Source organism: Lissotriton helveticus, chromosome 8 (genome assembly GCF_964261635.1).
Source record: "Lissotriton helveticus chromosome 8, aLisHel1.1, whole genome shotgun sequence".
Lineage (NCBI taxonomy): Eukaryota > Metazoa > Chordata > Amphibia > Caudata > Salamandridae > Lissotriton > Lissotriton helveticus.
The window spans coordinates 1,182,204,411-1,182,227,589 of NC_136069.1; the positions used below are offsets into that span (position 1 = coordinate 1,182,204,411).

The 23,179-nt window shown below is 42.3% G+C and overlaps 1 protein-coding gene across 5 annotated transcripts in view; it reads left to right on the forward strand.

Annotated features, from left to right (window-relative positions):
• CDKL5 (cyclin dependent kinase like 5) overlaps nt 1-23,179 on the forward strand; it is a 1,214,907-nt gene that overhangs the window by 452,235 nt on the left and 739,493 nt on the right. For all 5 annotated transcript variants that reach the window (XM_078658112.1, XM_078658115.1, XM_078658113.1 and 2 more), the window contains one exon: nt 6,445-6,479. In XM_078658112.1, the coding sequence (XP_078514238.1) occupies nt 6,445-6,479 (35 nt within the window). The remainder of the gene's footprint in view (nt 1-6,444; nt 6,480-23,179) is intronic.

Below are 23,179 nucleotides of genomic sequence, written 5' to 3' on the forward strand. Positions count from 1 at the left end.
GTACTGGTCAACATAGAAAACGGACGGTTTAGTAAACAGATGGCTTCCGCAGAAGGGCTCTGTTAGTGTCAATCTCGGGGCACCATTTTGAAATGGTAAAGCGAATAAGTAGTTGATATATGCTGTATTTACATCCGTGAGGTTGCATAGGGGGTAAATAACGCAAACCCCTTCCTACCTATATAGACGTTTTTTACCGACCCTGCTATTTATTACTGTGAAACTTTCACTATATTCTGCCAACATACAAAAACCGTGCCCCTGAATTGTACATTGTGTTTTGAATAGAGAACATCAATTGACAGATTGGTCCAACTTCACATTAATTAACCATCAGAGGGGAATGTCCGTATAGTCGTGTTGCACAAAAATGTTTTTCATGTTGCAATATTTACAACACGAAGATGGCATTCACAGACCTCCATGGCCAGTCTAACTGCCTCTCCCAATGGGTGTAGATTTCCGATTTTTGCTTCTGTAAGAGATCCAAAATTCTGTTTCTAGGCTGGTGCCCCATGTTTCAGTTAAAAGATTTACTCAGGTCGGGCAAATCTCAGGCATTTCCATGCCGGAAAGTATACATGTCCTGGCTATTCATGGCAACCTTTATACATTTCTTGTGTGAAAAGCTTGCCTTTTTCTAAATGTCATTTCTCAATATTTAGATATTTAGGTATTGTTTGTTAAAAACTAACATAGTAGGGTCTAAAGAAGAGTTCAAGGGCATGATTATGACTTTGGCGCAGCGGCGATGGCGCAATGCAGCCTCTGCTGCACCAAAACCTCACAAGCACCGTCGACCGTATTACGAGTTGCAAATGTGCAACTCGTAATACGGTCGGCAGTTCTTCGGCCATTCCCATGGCGCTGCCCTCAAAACAGGCCCCACAATGGGAATGGCCAAAAAGTTCCAGCCACGGCATGGATGGTGACGTTCATGCCGTGTTGGAACTGGGGGGAATACCGAAAGGGGGGCACATGTTATGCCCCTCTGAATGTATCCCTATGGCATGGGTCCTGTAGGGCCCCCTTTGTTCTGCACGGCCTGCTTTTTCATGGCGGGGCTCTGCCATAACAAGGCTGGCGGTGGAAGAGCTCAAAATATGCTAACGGGACTGCGCCAGTCCCTGCTCAGCATATTGCATTGTGGCGCTCCTGCTTCACTGCTAGGGATCGACTGTTCCCTGGCGCAGCAGGCGGTCCACCACCGATTAGAGTTTGTAAGTCGTAATCGGCAATACCGTGGAAAGGCACTCCTGCGCCACCGCATGCCTGGCGGTCGCAAGACTGCTAGACTCGGAATCAGGCCCCAAGTCAATATGAGTGACAATTAAATGTTTGACCTTTGAAGCACTGTCCATTTTCTGAAAGCTAGATATTCTGCAAAGCTAAGAGCTGTTCTTCACGCTGCTGTCAGGTCTCTCACCAACAGTGCAAGATCACACCACTCCTGCCCTTCCCTACTCAGATGAATTACGATTCGGAAATGCTGCTCCAAAACAACCACAAGCAAGGGAGTAGCCAGTCAATTAAATTACCTCCCACTTTGAACCAAAACTCATATGACACCAAGCAATTGTAGCAAGTCATTGCGACCCGCCCCAGAAAAGGTTGCTTATCTCTTCCATCCAAGCATCTATCCATTCATCTTTTCATCCTTTCATCTACCCGCTGATAATCACCATTATACCTTTACATTCAGCCTGTTACCGTTCCGTCCATCCATATCCAAACCTATTCATCTATCTCCAAATCTATCCATTATGCATACCCATCCTTTCACTTAATCATCCATCCTTTTACTTATCTACCCCCTTTCATCTATTCATCCATTCATCGTTTCAATCATCCATCCATCTTTTCACTTATCCATCCACCCTTTTGTTCATACATCCATCCTTTCATTCCGTACATCCATACATCCTCCCTTTCACTCATTCATTGATTCACCCTTTCACTCAGCCATCCAACCTATCACTCATCCATCCACCCTTTTACCCATTCATCCACTCATCCATCCATGTATCCTTTGACTCACTCATCTATCTATCCTTCCTCATCATTCATCCAGCCATCCACCCTTTCACTCATTCATCCATCCATTCACCCTTTCACTCATCTATCGATCCATCCTTGCTCTCATCGTTCCTTACATCCATGATTTCACTCATTCATCCATGCATCTATCTATCCACCTTTTCATTCACACATCCATCAATCCATCGTTTCATTCATCCATCCATCCATCTATCCTCCCTTTTACTCATTCATCAATTCTTTAATTCATCCCTCCTTACATCCACCCTTTCATCCACCCATCTATCCACCCTTTCAACCCACCCATCCACACTTTCAACCCATCCATCCACCCTTTCACTCATTATCATCCTTTCACTCACCCATCCATCTTTTCTCTCATCATACATCCATCCACCCTTTGACACATCCGTCGATCCACTCATCCATCCTTCCCCATTTCACTCATCCATCCTTACACTCATTCATCCATGCATCTATCCGTCCACCCCTTCACTCACCCACCCATCCATCCACCATTTCACTCACTCACACATCCATCCTTTCATTCGCTCACCATCCCATCTTTTTTCATTAATCATAAGCCTTTGTCTGCCGGGTTTCAGTCAGAAGAGGACCATCAAAAACCCCACCCCTGCTGTATCTGCTAAAGCGGGAAGTTGACACCCCAGCCTTTTTATTTTTACTTTGTCATCCATTCAGTCTTTTATCTAACATTCAGTTGGTCACCATTCCGTCAATCCGTCCGCCCAGCCATATCCAAACCTATCCAATCATCTTCAAACCTATTCATCAAACATTACCATCCTTTCACTAAGTCATCCATCCTTTCACTTAGTCATCCCCCTTTCATCCATTCATTAATTCATCCAATAAGTCATCCATCCGTCTTTGTGCACATCCATCTACCTTTTCACTCATCCATTCATCCTTTCACTCCGTACATCCTCCCTTTCACTCATCCATCGATGCATCCTTTCACTGAGATATCCATCTTTTCACTTATCCATCCCCCTTCATCCCATCCATCTACTCATCTATCCATTAATTTACCCTTTTGGCCATCCATCCATCCTTTCACTTACTCGTCTGTCATCCACCCTTTCAGTAATTCATCCATCCATCCATTCACCCATTCCTCATCCATCTGTCCACCCTTTCACCCAGCCATTCATCGATTGTCCCTTTCACTCATTCCACCCATTCATCCACTCATAGATCCATCCATTTATTCTTTCACTCACTCATCCATCCTTCCTTGCTCTCATCATCCATACTTCTTTTCACCCTTCCTCCCTTTCGTTCACTCATCCATTCTACATTCCTTATTTAATTAATTCATCCATGCATCTATCCATTCAGCTTTTCATTCACATGTCCATCCATCCTTCCTTTCACTCATCCATCCTTCCTTTCACACACTCATCCATCCACGCTTTCACTCATCCACCCTTTTATCCTGCCATCCATCTATCGTCCCTTTAACCCCATCCCCGCGGGGCTAATTCCCCCGCGGTGCGGGGGAGGGGGGCTGCGCGCTGTGCTTATGACGAGCTCAGCTCTTCACGCTGCACAGTGGAGCTGTGGTCATGACGAGCTGAGCTCGTCACAACTCTGCCCACTTAATGGAACGCCCAGCACAGCAGGGGAATTATCCACGCGTGGGCTTTCCATGGCCGTTATGACGAGCTCAGCTCGTCATGAGCACAGCTCAACGGTGCCTCATGACGAGCTCACCTCGTCATGAGCGCCGAAGGTGTTAACTCATTCATCCATTCTTTCACTCATTCATCCATGCATCTATTCCTTCACTCACTCACACATCCATTCATCCATCCATCCTTTCACTCACTCACCTTCTCACCCTTCCCAAACCCACCCGCTGCAGCTGCTAAAGCAGGGGTTCACAACGCCCCTGACAACAATTCTCATGTATCACTCTGACGTGCGAAATGTACAAAAATCTCTCCTAGAAATGATCCATCTGGAGCCTCTCACCTTATAAGTTACAAAAGCAGATATTTCTTCACTCCCATTTTATGGAAAAAGGGGGGAACAGCCTTTACGACGCGGCTGTTACACCGCGTGCCGCTACAACGCGGTTTTTCCAACGCAAGTCGTTACCACGACTTGCGCTGGAGGACGCTGCAGGACAAGGAATTTTTTAATTTACTATCCAACACCTTCCCTACTGTACGTAGGCTGGTGTTAGAATAGTAAATTTAAAAATTCCGAAGTCCGCACCCCTCCAACGCAAGTCGTGGTAACGACTTGCGTTGAAAAAACCACGTTGTAATGGCACGCGGTGTAAAACCACGCGTTGTAAAGCCGTACAACCGGAAAAAGGGCATAATTTGTGAGTCCTTCACTGGCAATGCCTACAAAATCTGGAATGTCCCCCCATATCAAGAATGGTTACTCTCTTCAAACTTTGAAATCAATGTTTATAAACAAGTCTGCTTCTTTTTGGATGACTCTTCATGCCACTTATGCACACATTATCTCCTTGTGGCTCCTTGCTCTCTCTTCTCCTAATTCTCGGTGACAGAATTTATCATTAGTGTAATGGGGTGACAATAATTTATGTTAGTATTTTGGAATCTGACTTTCGACTCAAGTGTATGTTGCCCTGAGACGGAGCTTCGGTTAATTAATTTATTGTGGCTCCTGCTGTAAAGTAGCTCTTAAATCGGATGTGAGTTTTTATTAGCCCGGTTTTTGTCTTCCATTTAGACTGGATGCCAAGTAGTCAGCGCACTCTTTGAATTACTTTGCAACTAGAATGATGGTCCGCCCCTTATGTGTCTTGGCCATTTGACTTAACCGATTCCAGGCTATAAGTGTGTATGATTGATTGTTGTGATTGATTGTTCCCCAGCAGTACATTTCAAATAACTTTTTTAGGACCCACACCTTGCCCTGATGATGGTCTTGGTGATTGGTTAAACATGACGGAAACATCGATCTGATCATCGAAGATGCTGGTTTCATTAGAAATATCGTTAGATGTTTCTTATCGGAAAGGACTTTTTAGGGCCGCTTGATGTTTGTCTCCCTTCTTCCTGTTTCATCTCGTCGTCTTACTTTACACCATTATAATCCATGTGACCAATGTATGGTATATGTTGGTGGGGCTTGTGTTTTGCTACCTATGATATTTTTCAATGTTCTTCCTATAATAAATAGTGATAACCCAACACTGTTTTCCCCCTTTTTCTGACTTTTCTCAATATATAGGCAGCATGATTTAGTCACTGGCTTCTGTTTTGATGTAAAATTAAACAAGTGTTTGCATTTGCAATCAGTCTAGCCTTTAGGACCTTATATGTATTTAGCTGTGCAGCGCATTAGCCTGGGTGCTGAAACATCTACTGTTCTTTAACATGGAGGTGAAGTAAGCACCAAAGTGTGGAACCCGCCAGGTATGGGAATACGTGGAGAGAAATATTGCGAATCAGTGGGAAATGGTATAGTCCAAAGCTCTGTTTTTAATATAAAATCGGTGCCTTCTGTGGTCATATCACTGAAAATACAAGATTTAAAAAAATATTATTGTCTGCAGGTGCTCGTGGTAGACAAGTTTCTATGGCCTGGAGTCCAGGGAATGCTAAAGTAATTCTGGTATTTTACTGACCTCTGCTAGTCGTTTTCCATAAAGAAAGTTAAATAGAGGCAGTTGAACAAGCAGAAAGCAATTCTGGTATTTTACTGACCTCTACTGGTCGTTGTCCACCAAGACAGTTAAATAGAGGCAGTTGAACAAAAAAAAAGTCCCTAAGCAAAAGCAGAAGCAGAAGCAGACAAGTCCTGGGGCTGATCTCCAGAGCCTACAAAGTACATACAACAGATCTTCCAGACAGCACAAACGCTGTCTAGGCTCGACTTAAAAATTAGCATTTGAGTTTTAATTTATTCGGGGCATTTCTCTTTGTTGATTTATTTAGGTTAGTGACCCTTGACCGGCCGGGCTATAAAATTCTTTGGGGTCTGCATGTTGGTTAACATCCTGTACCCTGGATAGGCAAAGTTGTGTGTCTTACATGGATTTCTACTGCATGTTTTATTGAACTGCCAAGATGACAACAAATATGTCCACTGTGTTCCTTGACTATTCAGTGCCTTGTAACCCTGCCGCACTCTCAGCTAACTGTGCCCAAATAGGAGTTCATAATGGTGTTACATCACTCTATACCTATTCAATTTGCTTTTGCTTTTGTGCTTATTTAATAGTACTCATATACCTCACCTTGTGTGACTACTGTAGGTCTTTGTTGTAAAATAAATAAATAAGTAAATAGGCGACAATAACAGCGTGTTGTAGTATTTTCTGCTTTTAAAATGATTTGGTAAACTTGTTCACGAAGAGGCATGCAACTCATGTCCGTTTTCATTTTGTTTTTGTTTTAGGAGCCTATGGAGTGGTACTTAAATGCAGACACAAGGTAAAACCCATTCTATTTTTTTTTCATTGATATGCTCTGTTATTTACCTGGACTTAGAATCCGTACTCCACTGACTGTTGTTGAAAATGTCATTTTCACAAATTTGAAAACTGTCTTATGTGAAATCTTTGTAGAGGAAAATTGCCAGGTTTTTTTAACATAAATTATTAATCCCAATATTATTTTCCTGTTCGAAATGTTGGTATCCATTTCCAAGAGATTTGGTAGAGTTGTTGCCATTTAATGCAGTTTTGACATGTACACAGTTGTTTTTATGGCAATGGGGCTTAATTGCATTCAGATTTTGGTCTCTCCTCCATGGTAGCTATCGACTAGTCCCTTGGCATATATTTGATCCAGTCCTACTTTCTCATCGAGAATCACAAAGCATGATGGGGCTTGTAGCTTTACTTTTTCATCATTCTGCTGTGTTTTCACACTGATGTTGCTTGACCGGATCACCGAGTTTGCAATCGCTATCTCCTTCAGCAGTTATCGATTAGAGTGATAAGCGCCTCGGCTTGGTAATGTTATGTTATGTTATGTTATGTTATCGGTATTTGTTGTGCGCACAGCTGCTCCAGCGAAGGAGCGTCCTGGCGCAAGATCAGTTCTATTCTCTTGGAGCCTTTCGCTTATCTGTCTCTTTCCGTCTTTGTTTCTTATTCTTCTCCACTGAAACGTGCTGTCTCCAAGGCTCAGCCCTGTCACCCTGTTCTTTCCAGTCTCATCCACTCTTACATTTTTATGTGTTTTACGTATGCGGATGACACATTATTAACAATCTGCCTGAAAGTGACTGTGTAACTGGATATGATTTTCAGGCTGCGCAGGTCATGCATAGATGATCAGCAACTGATTTAGATAGTAAAACAGAGATTACAAGTGCAGGATCCTTCCCTGTCCCCAGATTGACATGTTTTACCACAGTGAAATGAGCCGTATCCCCATCATCCCCCCCACCAGTCAGTTAAGACTGTCGCAAGTTTGGGTTTTAAATATGGTGGTTTCCGCCTGTAGATCTCATTCATCCCACTTGGTTCACTGATTGACTAGGTAACTTGTCTTACCCACCCCAACGACAAACTGAAATACCTTCAGGTGGCCCAAAATCAAGCTGCTCCCCATGGTGAGAAATTCACCTAGATTTAACCTTGCCCGACCTCTGCGTTGTTCAGTGGACTCTGCATGATCAATTTTCCCCCAAAAAATGTCGTCTTTGTCCTTATGCTCCCAATCAGATCTTGATATCCTCCACGGCTAATTTACTGCTTTTTCCCTCTTTGTATAAGAATTTTAATGGTGGTCGCAGTTTTTCCAGCCTTGCTCTAAGCCGTGGAATGTCCCACCACAACCTCCCGTCTCACCGCCACAACCACGCAGAGCTATACTTTCCCTTCTGGTCCTCCCTCAACATCTCAAAACACATTTATTCACAGATCCTTACAGTTGAGTCTGGCTCATTCTAATTGCGCCCTTAATTACCCTTTTCCCCTATGAAATATCAGAGTATTAATGAGCTTGATAAGAGCTTTTTAATATTAACATTACCAACTTATATACGAGCCTACTAGCTTACTGCTTTAGGCTGAAAAATAGAGCTAGGCTAAAGCTACCTTGTATGACCTCTGGCCGGTAAACGTCGTTTACAACGCGGTGTTTACAGCGCACGACCTTTACCACGCTGCCATTACAACGCAAGTCATTACTACGACTTGCGCTGGGTGGCGCTCTTGCTTAAGGAATATTGTAATTTTCTATTCCAACACCTTCCCTACTGTTACGTGGGCTGGAGTTGGAATAGAAAATCATAATAATCCTCAATCCGCGCCCTCCCGTTGTAAAATCCGCAATGTAAAGTACCGCGATCAAAATGATCGCGTTGTACTATCATACATCCCTCTGGCCTGGTAGTAGATATGCTTCAAGTTCACAATCATGAACCTTGTTATACGTTTCTTTACATTTCTGGCCCTCTTTTACTAGAGTGAAAAGCTGTGTTTGCACAAAGAGCGGTTGAGCCATTGTTTGCCTGAACAGAGTGCACTGTGTACAAGAGAGGGAGAAATCATACGAGGAACTGGCAAAACGGTCAGTCCTAATGTGAGCAGTCAGACAGCATACAGAGTTTGTTTGATGCCCACTGGTTTCATTCTTTAGTAGAAATAATAAGGAGAATAAATGGTGTTACTGATGGCCAGGCTGGAGATGTGAAGCAAAGCATACAGGCGATTAGAAGTTTGATAGAAAAAGGGATCTATTGGCATCCTGTGGCAGATGATAGATGAAAGAAAGCTCCTCAAAAAAGCTTTCTGTTGGTCTTCACAATGTTAATGTGACATCTGCTTGCTTGTAGCTAGCAGGGAGATTTCACAGCAGGTTTGTACCTGAAGCGTGCACGTTTCCGGGGCGATTTGCTAACCACAGTGGGCTTTCCCTGACCAAAATATCAAAGCAGCATCAAAGAGGAATGGGAAACACCTGTTTGGCAGTCGAACACTTGCAAGTCCCAGTAAAGAAAAAAACATCTTTTTCTTGCACAGAGCACCGGGGAATGTGTCCACGTGCATTTTGTATAACATAGATGAGTAATTTGCAGATGTGAGTTGCAGCAACGTGCTCCAAGACGGTATGTACATAAATGCTGTGTTAAATATAATGCAAATATCTGGTGGAGGAGTTGAAGGAGGGGCTGGTGGTTCTAATTAGTTCAGTTTTTTCTCTGGGCGGAGAGAGCAGCTGTGCCAGATTAAAGAAGCGGCATCTGGAGAAGAGCAGAATTAAGGAACCAAAGCTAGAAAGGATGCGAGCTGTGCACTTTATAAGGAAACAAAACAGCTAGGATAATCGAACTGCAGATACCTTTACTGCTGTAAATGAGCGTGAAGCTACATACTTTGTATTTGTGGTTCAAGGGCGTAGTGTGCGTAGTGGGGCTACGCGAAGCTACGCAAAGTGGGCGAGAAACTACGCCCACCTACGCACTTCGTGTAGCCCCACTACGCGCCGCATGCCCCCCTCCCCAACATACCTAATTTTAGTAAATGGGCACATAAAAATAAATAAAAGGCACTTACCTTGTCCACGGCGTCCCGGGGCTCCCTCTGCTCGTTCACGCCGCCGTCTTGATAACCAATGCGCATGCGGCAGCGCATGCGCATTGGTTATCAAGACGGCGGCGTGAACGAGCAGAGGGAGCCCCGGGACGCCGCGGACAAGGTAAGTGCCTTTTATTTATTTTTATGTGCCCATTTACTAAAATTAGGTATGTTCGGGAGGGAGGCGGGTGGCGGGCAACTTCGCTACGCCCAAGGAGTGGGCGTAGTGTTGCCTACTTTGCAAAGGGCGAAGTAGGCAACACTACGCCCACTTCGTGGGCGTAGCGAAGTCCTTCGCCCAGGGTGAGTCTGGTCCTTGTTCTGCGTGCCTCAGTGGGGTGTTGGTGCTTTCATGCCAGATGCAACCTGAGGTTTTGGCGGGGGAGAGTGGAGAGGTCCAGGTGCGTCCCCCCACAAAGAAAAACCCCTGGCCAGCAATTAAAATATAAAATGATAATAACGTTTATTTATTACCATTTTATTTTTCTGCAGCCAACCCGTCCCGAACCGAGCATCAGGATGGGGTGGGGCCATTGCTGCTGAGTGGCAGAAGGGACAAGTGTGCTCAAGTTTAAAATGCACGGCGAGCCACACATGCACATTTTGAGCCTTTTTTACCCAGCTGTCGTTGGAGAAAGCAAAGGCCTCCAGTGCTCTTGTGAACGCTAACAAGAGGCCGCTCCCGCCAGTCCTGGCACTGTTCTCATGATGAAAGGACCGCCAGGATTGGCTTGGGAGTTTGGAGCCTGCCTGCCTGCCTCGAGGTGAGAAGGCCATTGAGGAGGACGTTGCTCTTGCAGGTAAATGCTTTTAATTTATTTAAACAAAATGTAATGTCCCAACCGCCCCACCACCCTCAGACATGTCAATTGCCACTGGAATGTGTGGAATGGATGCGTTTTAATGATAGTAGGCAAACTTTATTTATCCCCATGTAGGTTACATAACATGTCCTAACCAGATGTTTCCTTGTTCAGCAGCTGTTTCCTCGGTTACATTTCCTCCTCATTTTGTTGATAAGCCCGTCTTGAATTTTTCTTCGTAACCATCTCATTAGTTACATAATTACCTTGTAACTTAAACCTTTTAAATGCATTTTTGCTGATTCCTGTATTTTATGCTTTCAAATCTACATTCTTAATTGTACTATAGATTCATTTTTTAAAAAGATGTAACATTTTTGTAGTTTTATGTTTGGTGTATTGTCCTAAGTGGAGTGGTGTGATGTGGCATGGTGGAGAGTGGAGTGGAGCAGAGTAGAGTGACGAAGAGTAGAGTAGGATAGAGTGGAGTGGCATTATGTGGAGTGACTTAGAGTGGAGTGGCATGGAGCGGAGTGGAGAGGTGTAGAGTGGCTTTGAGTCGAGTGAAGTGCCGTAGAGTGGAATGCGGTGCCGTAGAGTGGAATGGCATAGAATAGGATGGCATAGCATGGGGTGTAGTGGAGTAAAAAGGCATAGAGTGGTATAGAATTAAGTGGCTAAGAGTGAAGTAGAGTAAAGTGGTTTAGAGTAGAATGATGTAGAGTTGAGAGGGGTGTTGTGTAGTGGAGTGGCGTGGAGTAGAGTGTACTTGGCCCATGCTCTAGGGAGGAACTAACACAAGATCAGAAGGAAAGCCCACTGAAGCTAAGCAATTGAAAGATTGCATATTAGAGTGACAACGAAAATAACAAGTGGCATGCGGTGGGCGGGTTGTAAGCCCACTGAATTGTTAACAGTATGTCTTGCGGCACAGCACATGCACTGTAGAGGCAAGGCCTAAAAAGGGAGTGAATTGGGAGAGAGAGTAAAGGGTTTGAAAAAGGAGTAAACCGTGAGGGTGAATAAGGGATTTGTAAAATTAGGGCTAAAGTAGGAAAAGGAGTAAGGGGTTTGAAAAAAGTAAAGTGGGAGAGGTAGTAAGGGATTTGAAAAGAGGTACAAAGTGGGAGGGGTAATATGGTTGATGAAAAATGGGAATATGGTGGGAAGGGGTTTGAATAACAAATGGAGTAAAGCTGGAGTGGGAGTAAGGTTTGTAAAACAAAAAGGAAGACTGGGAGTAGAGTGTATGTACAAAAGGGAGTAAATCAGCAGCGGGAGTAAGGGACTTATTAAAAATGGAAGTGAAATGGGAAGAGAAGTTAGTTGTTTGAAAAGGAGTAAAACCAGGAGTAAGAATAAGGAATTTGTAAAAAAATAAATAAGTAAAGCTGGAGTAAGGGGTTTGAAAAAAACAAAGGGAGGAAAGCTGGAGTAAAAAGAAGGGGTCTGTAAAAACAAAAAAGAGTGAGGATAGGAAGAGGAGTAAGGAGGTTGGAAAAACATGATTAATGCAGAAGGAGGAATAAAGGCTTTATAGGAAAGGAAAGTGGGAGGGGGAGTAAGGGGCTTGAAAAAGGGAGCAAAGTGGCAATAGAGCAAGGGGGTTTGAAAAAGTGGACTAAAGTTGGAGCAGGAATAAGGGATTTGAAAAATAAATAAACTGCGAGTAAGTGATTTGTGGAAAAAATGGGAGTAAATCAAGATACGGTGAGGCGTTTGAAAAAAGTAAGTAAAGCGGGAGTGGGAGTAAAGAGTTTGTAAAGCATCTCGGGTAAAATGGAAGTGGAATATGGGGCTGATTAAGTACTGAAGTAAAGTGCGAGAGAGAGGATCACAAGTGGCGTGGAGGCAGGAAAGAATGGGGGGGGTTAATGTGGGAGACCCCCATCCAAATAGCCACAAAATGGAATTTAAACATGAAGAAAAGGAAGTTTCTTTAAGAATGTTTTTTTTGTCAACCTGATGAAAGACATTTTGAAAGACAAAATAATTAACAATGTTTCAACAATATAATTGATCAGGGCTTGAAGTCTTAACTAATTTGTCCGGTGTCTCCTCACCCCTGTTGTTCGCGGTGACACTATTCTGAATCTATAGCTTTAGGCGCAATTGATATCTTCAGGGTATCCATAGGCCGTCACTCGTTATTTCTTATTGGCTGTTGTAACCAAGATGGTTTCTTATATTTGTCCATTGGTGAACTGCGCCTTCTAGTACAAAGGAAGTGTCATTTTATTATACGGCTATTGTTATGAATGTGCTACCGTTGCTTATTATTAGCTACACTTTGGGATTTGAACTTCCAAATGCTCATCTGGTTATGGAAATCCCTTTAGCTTATATTAAAATTAGTTCGCGAATCCCAAAACAAGAGAGTCCTACAGACATATGTCCGGATGAACGTTTTTCAGGTTAAAGCACAAGTCACTTTCATATGATACCTCGTCCATTGCTATGTAACGACGACACGCGCTCTTTTAAATGCTTTATTTATCCAAGGTATTCTCTTGTTGTTTAAATTAGGCTGTATCTAGAGTTTTTATTTCTCATGAAATCTGTATATACTGTATACAAAACGTTAACGGAAATTATTTGAGCTTTCCACCAAAGTAAGTTCACAAACAAGAGGGCTTTCTACCAATATGTTTGGATGTATCTCCCATTCCAGTTTAAAGCATGGATCACTTTAATATGATTCAGTGTGCATTGTTATGTTACATTGGGTTATTACTGTGGCATTGTACTCCCAAATGCTTAATTTATTCATGGAATTCGTGTGTTGTATAAATCAGGCCAAGACCAGTGTACTCAACTTCCAAAGAAAGCAGTATGTTTTGCATACAATAATTTGTATGGTGTTGTATTTTTATTGTGATCTAGTGTGACTTTGTTTTACTGTATTTTTAAATGCACTTTTATGGTTTTATCTATGTAACCGAATACAATGATTACTTCTACTACTAATTGGTCAGAACCATTTCTTTCATGTTTGCTGTTCATCAAAACCCCAGACAGCCACTTTAATCACCACTCTTGGCATTTGAGCACTGAGGCCAGACAGTGACATGTCTAATGCTGTGGCAAGAAATACAGATGGAAAAAACGTTGCACTCATGCTTATTTTGACATCTATGATATAGGTCGAACACATTTAACACAATTCTCTCGCTGTCAGAGGTTAATTAGGATCTGCTTCGTCTTCTGATGTGGGTACATTATAGTGTGCACTTTAACATCACTTTGGGTGATGTAGCAAGAAAGAGAAAGGCAATTCCTTCTATTATTTAAACAGTTTTACTTTATTAATTCGTGGGAATCTGAATGTACTGTGAATTTGGTGTGAAGTATTTTGTCTCTAACTTTTTAAAACATTTGTACTTATCATTGTGCAACTAATACCACTGTTACAAAACAATCAACAGCAGAAAACGCGTTACTTCGTTAAGTATTTTGTCTCCAACCCATAGTATGAAATGGATGTACTTTTTAGCTCACGTGCATCCATCCCTGTGACTCAGATTGAGGTTGTATACATGAATATTTTCTGTCCCCATAGCCACGTCTTGGCCATCTGTATAACCCACCTCAAAGAGATTGCTAGCAATGGTGGGATAATTGCAGATTTACAGTCTGAAGAATGCACTTGATTACTTATGTCAACTGAACGTGAACTTCTCTCCAAGCCTAGAATTAGTTCTGTGCAGTAACGAATAAAAGCTGGTGAAATGTTAATGGCTGTACATAGTTCCTGCTCATTTAATGTCATTATAAGACATTCATTGCTATCTAATTTCAGATTTGCTATCTAATACTCCTATCTCAGATGCTTTGAAAAGTGAATTTGCTGATGCTCAGTTGCCATTATTTTTGTGGCTCTGAAGAATTCAATTGAATTTGCAACGGTGACCAATGCTTTTTTCTTAAATAAATAACCCTAATATATAACCGTCCTTGCAGTCTGTGGCTCAGTTGAGGTCAGGGTACGCTGTCGCTACTTTACAAAGCGAACAGCTTACTGACCATAAACTGAGCACATAGATTCCTTTCTGAATTTGCATAAAGATTAGAGGATGAATGCTCACAGACCACAATATAAGGTTGTCAGATAAGCTCCATATTCTCAGGGACGCCTTAATCCAGTGGTTCTTAATCTTTCGACGTCAGTGGGCCCCCCAGTAAATCTCTACTGAAAACCTAGGAGCCCCACCTAAGCAATTCCTACGATTTGAACTCAAACCAATAAACACAAATATAGAAACAAGTATGCATCAAACAATACACAAATTATGAAATATATTTTTAAATTTACAAACAAATATGCAAAACTCAAAATTTTTATGAGAACATTCAAAATTGAGTTTTTATTTCTAAAAGAAGAAGCAATGGTCTAGAATCTAGCGTATTACCTTGTCTTTTTGCTCCTAGTCCACGCTCACGCTCTCTTTGTATGCGCATGCAACTACTTCAATTGAGGCCTCCGATTGTTCTGACTAAAGTTCACTTGAGATACAGTTCCCACGAATCAAGATAAGGAAACTAACTTAATTTTAACCTTCCAAATTCAAATTCCTTCACAGTTTACAAAGCATTTTAAAACTTTCTGTTTTCAATTTTGTTTGTATGTGTATTTACGGTATTAATCTACTAATACTACTTAATTGTCTAGCCAGTCACTGACCCTCTGAGTAGGTGCTGCAGATCCCCAGGGGTTTAAGTGTCACTGCCTTAGTCAATCCCAGGACTTTCTTTTACAACTAAGTGCATTCTGGGAGCTGTCATCTTGGTTCATGTCAAGGAACCAATTAGATAAAGGTTTTGTAATAGCCTTCATATACCCAGATGTTGGCATATTTTGAGCAAGTCTGCAGGACTCAACCAGTTTAGATTATGAGAAATAGGTTGGTACATTATATACCTGCAAAAGCAAACAGCTCATTAACATCACCTACGGGTACTTCATAGAGTTAACATTTGCTTCCTAAACGAAGGACAGCACTCTTTTTAGACTATGTAGCATTAATGTGCAGTCAAGCAATTACTGAAAACTGAAAGAATGGCATAGACCATGCTTTGCCTCCCAGTTGTGTGTGATTAGCAGAACGTTTAGTAGTCGTTACTGGCAAAGGACTGTTCTTGGGTGCAAGCAAGTTCAACTGGCTGTCAATAAGCTGTTAAGCAGAAGTCCTTTAGCTGCAAATGTGTGTCTGCAATTAACTGTCCAGTTTAACTTTTGCTAGCCAATGATCCATTTGGAGAACAGGGTAGAACGATCTTGACATTGCCTTCCGATATTCCTATTGACAGCGATGGCAGAGGGTTGTTTTACCTAAAACTGCTGGCTCCATTTACCCTCTGGTCCTGCGACATATGTACATGTTGAAACAGTGATAGCCTAAAGCTGCAGCTACCTGATAGAGGCATTCCTTGCTATCTCTTTTGTGACTCATAATCTCTTTACGCTCTTGTTAAATTGGCCGCAGTTTAACGTCTTTGCTATTTGGAGTTTGGCTGGTTACCGTTTTTACCAAATGATTTTTTGCACTTCAAACAAGTTTAAAATACATTGGACCTTGCTATGAGATCTGCACCAGAAGTAGGGTGTTAATGCCATATCCTAGAGTTAACAATTCCTGTGGTCCTGTCAATTCCGAGGGAATTGAACCCTGAGAATTTCTGAGTAGTTACTAGAAGAATCTGTAATTCCAGGCCCTCTTCCCTGTAATTTATCACATTCCCACAGAATTTGTGCATGAGAATTCAACTGCTTTCGCCAGCCAAAATCTCAAGGGAAACAAGTGAGTTCCTTGGTTACTCCGTGCAATTCAACATTTGATGTTTACAGGCCTCTCATGATGAGGGCCACTGTGTGATTAATTGATGTCACTTTTCAAGGACAAGATGTTTAGGAGAGGCAGTTGGACAGTGAAAGTTGCTTGGGCCCAGGCCCACTTGGATTGATCCCAAATACATGCAGAGAACGCTTTTTAAATTTACCAAGCTGCTAAACAGAGAAGCTGAAGAGATTGATGTCAGTAGTAAAGATAGCGCGATCTGTCACAATACTGAACAATTTTAGAAAGGGGTTGTATAACAGATAAATACAAATTGTGATTGTAATATCAACGATATGTATGAAGTTAAACAAAGGAACTACCTTAAAACACAATTTAGGATGAGAGTAATATTTAAATGATTGATGGGAATAGTGGAAAACGCAGATGCACACAAATTTACTTTATATTTGATACCACTTTTAAACATCTTAGAAGTTCTCGTTTTAAGAACTTGATACAAACAGAATTCTTGTTAGCTTGAGGGGTTGATGTCACCCTACTAAATTACTCTAGAGAAATGTTAATCTGTAGAACTGACCAGTTATAATGCAAGATATAATCCTATTCTAATGAAAAAGTTGGTCATGCACATGGTTGACATTTCTGTCACTGAGCCTGTTCTGAGAAACAAAGCGATACCAAAGGGGATGATGGACGGAGTGCTTGAGCAAATCATGGCTGCCCTGAGGCACAGGGTCAGACTGATTTGCATATTGCCGTGTCTGAATTGGGGTGGTGGAGTGAGCTAAAGAATGATGATGAATTAAACCCAGATCAGTCGACTGGGGGTGAGTGTTTGATTTGCTCAAGCGCTCCGTCCATCCTCCCCTTTGGTATCGCTTTGTTCACCCTAAGTTGGCAGGGTATGCCCAGACGTGGGTCCCTTGCTCACTCTGCCACTGGATTCAAGATAGCCTGGCTGATGAGGGTTATGAACCCAAAACCGGTCCCAGGATGCTTGTTTCCGGTCCAGGGAAGACATGACTTGGCAGTTCGGGCTGGACTGTTCCCCTGAGGCACAGGGTCACACTGATTTGCATATGGCCATGTCTGAACTGGGGTGGTGGAGTGAGCTAAAGAATTATGATGGATTAAACCCGGATCAGTTGACTGGGGGTGAGTGTTTGATTTGCTCACGCGCTCTGTCCATCATCCGCTTTGGTATCGCTGAGAAACATAGTTGTCATGATTTGGGAAACAGGTAGATAGGAAGAACTTTGTGGCGAGCTATTCTCGGTGTACAGGGTCCTTCTTTTAGTCTCAAAAACTGCACACTACAGCCAGTTATTCTGAATTCCCAAATTAGAGGATTTCATGGTGGGAAAGTCTATAGTTTCCATAAGTTAGAGTCTGTAGAATAGAGAAGTATATTTTGTATTTTTTAAAGATGTTGACAATGTTTTGGTGTGCCCGATCTTCCCTTCTGGCTTTCTCTCTGAGTGTACCACAGTCTTCAGAAGCCCTGAGAAGGATTTGGTGCTATTATTGCCAGTTTGTAGCAGGTGAATGTCTTCCAGGGTTCCAATAATATTTCTGAGGAAGTGATACATTTGGATAGAATCCTTGCGCACCATTTCCAGGTGTCGCCTACACAGCGCCCATGCGCTGCATAGGGGACCTCTTGTAATCGATTAGCTTTTTCAGCGAAAAATGTGCATACGTTGCATTGCTTTCAATAGCAACGCGTGCACGTTTGGCGATTCCCTTGCGGGAGCGAGCTTTGGATGGTGCCCAAGGCTCGCTCCCGCAAGGGAAATGATCTGTGTGCTCTCAGCCGCACTTCCCCTCAACCCTCCACCCTCAGTGTCTACAGGCGCGCAGGGGCCATATGTAGCACGCGCGCTTGTTCACAAAGCCGCTGCCGGTTATTTTCATGGGGGTCATCTTACCCTTTGGATGCATTTTTATTCAGCTGTTTTTCATTCTGAACAGCATATGGTAAGTCTGTTTTAATAGCTATTCATTTTGTTAAACAGACTTATTATATTATTTCCTCAACAATTGTAACAATGCTAAAGCTTGATGTATTTATAAGAGAGTGTTGCCCATGAGCCCCTTTTAAGGAAATATTTTTTTCAGACTATTGCAAAAGTGCTTGTAAAGAAGTTGTGTAATTGAAGATTTCTACTTTTTAGTTTCTAAATCCTTTTATTAGAGCAAAACGTTCTTGAAAATGAGCAGACATTATTACATAACAATTGAAAAAATCCATGTACCAGCTCACTGTAGCATTGCAGTCTGTATATGAGTTAATCGCATAAAATGCTTCTGATATCCGTAAATGCTTTCTGTATTCCTGTCATGTGTTTGTATATTCCTTGATTCTGCCGTCTGCTGCTGTCAGGTCAGATTGTAGTGAGTGCGCTCTGGTTAAAGGAATTCAAACCTATTCGCAGTGTTCCTGGTTCTTCCCAATAGTCTCCAGATTGGAGATGAGTCTTCTTGGGCCAAAAGTCCTGCCACTGCATTCCGCTCTTGTTGTCCCCCTGGGCTGCTATCACCTCTGTGGCAACACTTCAGCTGTTCAGCAGCTTTCAGGAGACAGTCCCCTCTCAGGTGGTACAGTCCTGAGTGCTTTCAGGAATGCTGGTTGCACAAGTGGCGTTTCTCTTTGATGTGCATTGCTGAGATACAACCCATAATGTACAAGTACTCAGCACGCATGTGACGTGCTTCTCGTTTTTTTTTGAAAAGCTACTTTATTGCATATGACGTTACCTGTTTCAGTTAGCCAAGGAAGGTAATTTTTAAGGATTTAGAGCTGTACTGCTCGGTCATGGCGGAGTACTTGCCATTTGCACCATTTGTTACGTCTGATATACATTTGTGCACTGTACGTTGCTCCTGATACAAATTGACAGTGCCTCCCTAACAAAGTTTCTCTTCAGTTTTTTTGCAGAAAGTGGTAATCCGTGTCTGCTTTTTACTACCTAGTCGTTGCAAGCCCTACATCAAATGGAGGATAGTACAAATTGTTCAATACTTATTTTTATTACTTGTGTCTGAAAGCTATTTCCTGCGGACTGGCAAAAGTTTGCTACTGAACCTTTCAGATATCAAAGGCAAATACACTTGTGATCATCTGCCACCTGACAATTCTCCTACCGAGTTTGCAAAGGTGGATGGAAGCCGAAAAAGATTATTTTTTTATAAATTAACCCTAAATAGAATTGGAACAATACACAGCCTACACCTGGTGGGAGTGGGTACCTAAACCATGGAAATGTAGGAAATGTGCACTGCGTTTCTCACAGTAATAGTTACCACCTGTGAATTTGGGGATATTGCAGATGTGTATATTAGCTATCAAATATAATGAAACACCACTGCTGATGATTTAAAAGAAAACAAGGGCACTGACATTGTTAAATGTAACGAACACTAAGCATTTATTGAGAGGGTGCCAGCTGATTTTAAGCTGGTGAGGTACAAGGCGGTGGTCGTGCAGGGAATACTAAATCTGGTCTTGAAAGTAGTTGTGTAGTCAACAAGGGCCAGTCTTTCAAAAAGAAAGTACTGAAAAACAATGTGAAATGAGCAGAATTGTTCCGTCTGTCGAAGAGCCAGTTAAGGATTTAAAACAAAAACGAATTTAAGGAATTGATGATGGCCCATGTGATCCTCTAAGTATGACATTTCAGTGGAAACAGTCGTCTTAGAGGTGCCTGCTGATTAAGGGTCGCAATTTATGGTGATTTTTGACTACTTTTAAGAGGTCTATTTTGGGGAAGGTGCTCTTTGGGTCTAAAGGGGAACACTTTTTAGGTTCTTGTGACCAAAGAAATTTGGGCATGAATCTAGAACTGTGTGCAGCACAACAACGTATTTATGTAGAATGTGGATGAAGATTTGGTAAACGTCTTTGAAGGGAAATTTGTCAATGTGAAGCAATCGGTACAATGGTATTTTATGGAAAAGGGACCTGTTTAATATTAAGAGTGGAATGTTCCCTCAAGATCTATTGAAAAAAATATGTGATACCAAAGTTAATAAACCAGTTGACTCTTCACTTTCTGCTAGCACTGAAGTAGTAGCTCAAAATAGACCAGGGTGTGCAAATTAGAGATTGCTCAACAAACTGATCTGCAAGAGACTGTAGTTGTAGATTACTTACCTTTAGAATTACCCCCAGGCGTCAGATTGGATCCGGATATTTTTTCTTTAGCAGTACCCCTGTGTGTCGGTAGGTAGTGTCGGTTGACTCCGCGTCCGTCGTCAGCATCGTGTTCACTGGGATGATGTTGCACCGTCTATTTAGACGCTGCCCCTGCGAGCTGATGTCAGTTCTTTATTTTTCCGCGCCAGCCTAGCGCAGATCCGGAGAGAGCTTGACCCTTAGTCAATTTTTGACTGACCCTTTTCGACTTTTTGTCTAGGCCTTTTTTGAGCCTTCAGCTCCTGGTGCACAAGGGATGTCCTTTCGCCGAACCGGATTCAAGCCTTGTGAACTCCTGTTCAAGCTCCGTTTTCATAAATGTCTTAGTGCTTGGTGTTTAAATAGATCCGCTGCTCATTTAGCAAAAACTATATTTTGCTTCCTAGATTTCAAAGCAAACTGTTAGGATACGAGCAACAACACACAGACAGCTTTTGGCAATTCATGTATCCAATACACGATTTTTCTGGCTGATAGGAATTGCATTTGTTTAAGATTAATATTTGTTTTTGGGGAAAAAAAGGATTTCCAGTTATGGTAGCAGGTTTAATTGCTTAAACATCTCCTTTCCAAGTTTGCACTTAATACTCTTTCCATTTTCTCATACTGCCTGCCAAGCCTCTTAAAATGTATGTTTTTCTGGCAAGAAATGCAATTTGTGTATATTTGCTCTGGCAGCAGTTTATTCAGACAAGGCTTGAAGCTGAGGAGGGTATTCTGGTCATCTTTACATATTGTTAACTATGTTGGAGTGGAAGGCTATCCCTAATAGGTGAGACCAGTCAAAGTGGTCTTAACCATCTAGGCAGAGCACTGAGGCAGTAGTGACACTTCCAAGGTGTTATTTACCCTCAATAGTTTAGAAAGTCAGACAGGTTTGTTTTCCTACCTCAGAAGCTCACTCATACTTGGTATGCCATATCTGCTTTAGAATTAGTAACATTTCCACTAATATTCTTATAGGTTATTCGTTTATATACGTTTTTGAATTGTATACACTTACTTTATCAGATATCAATGTAGCAGTAATCAACAAAATGCTTACCTATTTTTTAAAGAATATCTTCCATGAAAATATTGCACTGTATATTATACAGCTTTTCAAAGCACCGCCTTAGTCTTCTAAAGGCCGGACTTAGTATAACAATAAATATAAAATCTGGTCAACCATGGGATGTTTGAGGAGTACCAATGCTGATTTTAAGGGACCATGTAAATCGTTTTTAGGTCTCGCCTATGCTGCGCGCATGTGCTGCATAGGAGAGACCTTTAGTAATCTGTTTGCTTTTTTGCCCCAAAATGTGCATACGTTTTATTGCCTTCAATGGCAGCACGTTCATATTTGGCGATTCCCTTGCGGGAGCGAGCTTTCAAAACCATCTGTTTGTAATTAACTTGCAAACAGATGGTTCCTGCTCGCTCCCGCAAGGGGTACAGGCGCAGGCCCCCTCCTCTCTCCCCTCCACCTGCTGCCTCCTCCTCTCCTCGTCCTCGCGTGTGCTTGTTTGGCTAGTATCTGATATTTTTCGTAGTCATCCATCGGTTCAAAACCCTGCTTACACAGTAGTCTGTTTATTGGGTCAATTATTGATGCCAAGTTGAGCACAAAACAACTGCTTGTTTTATCAATCGAGCTCATGACCCAGCGCCCATTGCGTCATTTGTCCCAGAGACTTAAATTCTCGCCTATGCTTTGCCCTTTTTGTTGTGAAACCTACAGCTGGCAATGTTGTGCTTGCTGAATATTTGTTGTTCCTTTCGAGCCCTCGAGTTTTTGCTGACAGGTTCTAAAGCCGTAATGACCTCACTCTGTTTGCGACAGTTTTGCATAGGTGTCATCACTGGTTTCTCACTGGGGGAATACATAGGTGCATGTTTTAGAACAAGCTTGCAGAAAAAGTGCTTCGTGTTTGCATTCTAGAGAACGGACATTAGTGCCAACAAAAACAAAGCATTAATCAACTGCAGCCTGCTGATCCATCCACCGACTACAGACCTTCCACCTATGTCTGATCACTGTAAGCTACCTCGTGCTTTTTATTTGGTTATGCGTCTGTATAGTGCGAACATGCCAAATGACAGCTGCTTTTTAGACCGGCCTGAGACAGTAGAAACATGAACAAACGCAAAATGCAGATTTCATTAAACCCAACAGTAAGCATCATGCATCGATAGGAACATGGTACAGCAACACCCCAACTTCCCTGACTCGCAGCGTACTAGCTTATTTCTGTTCCTCCCGCTCACTGCAGTCTACTTCCTGTCGGGTTTCAAGCAAAAATGGCGGCTGTGCTGCAGCAGGTCCTGGAGCGCGTAGAGCTCGCCAAGTTACCCAAAGGGGTGCAGGGCAAGCTCTAGAGGTTCCTCTCAGACCAGCAGACCGAGATCAAAGCATTGCGCGCGCTCCGTGAGAAGAGTTGCTTGGACAGCGAGGCAACCCTGTTGTGTCCATTCCTTATGATGTTCTCTAGTTACATGTATGCTTCTTTATATGTATCATCCGGCAAAAGTTCTCTGCTAACTTTTGTCGAAGAGCGTTTTTTCAGATTTTATGTTATGGGGTGCTTTTTATGTGGGCCCTCCTGTCAGGGGTAAACAGTTTCTTGATTTTATGTAATGCCAGTACTAGGTGATGCTTGAGGGTAGCACACCACGTTTGCAGCCCAGTGCTTTTCATTTACAGATTGTCAAGTATTTTGTTCGCATTGGCCTATTTGTCTCACTTTAACTGCCAGGAAACAACCTCTTGTCCGTTTGACATGTAATGACCTATAAAGTAGCTAAGATGCTGTTGAACTCTTTTGCT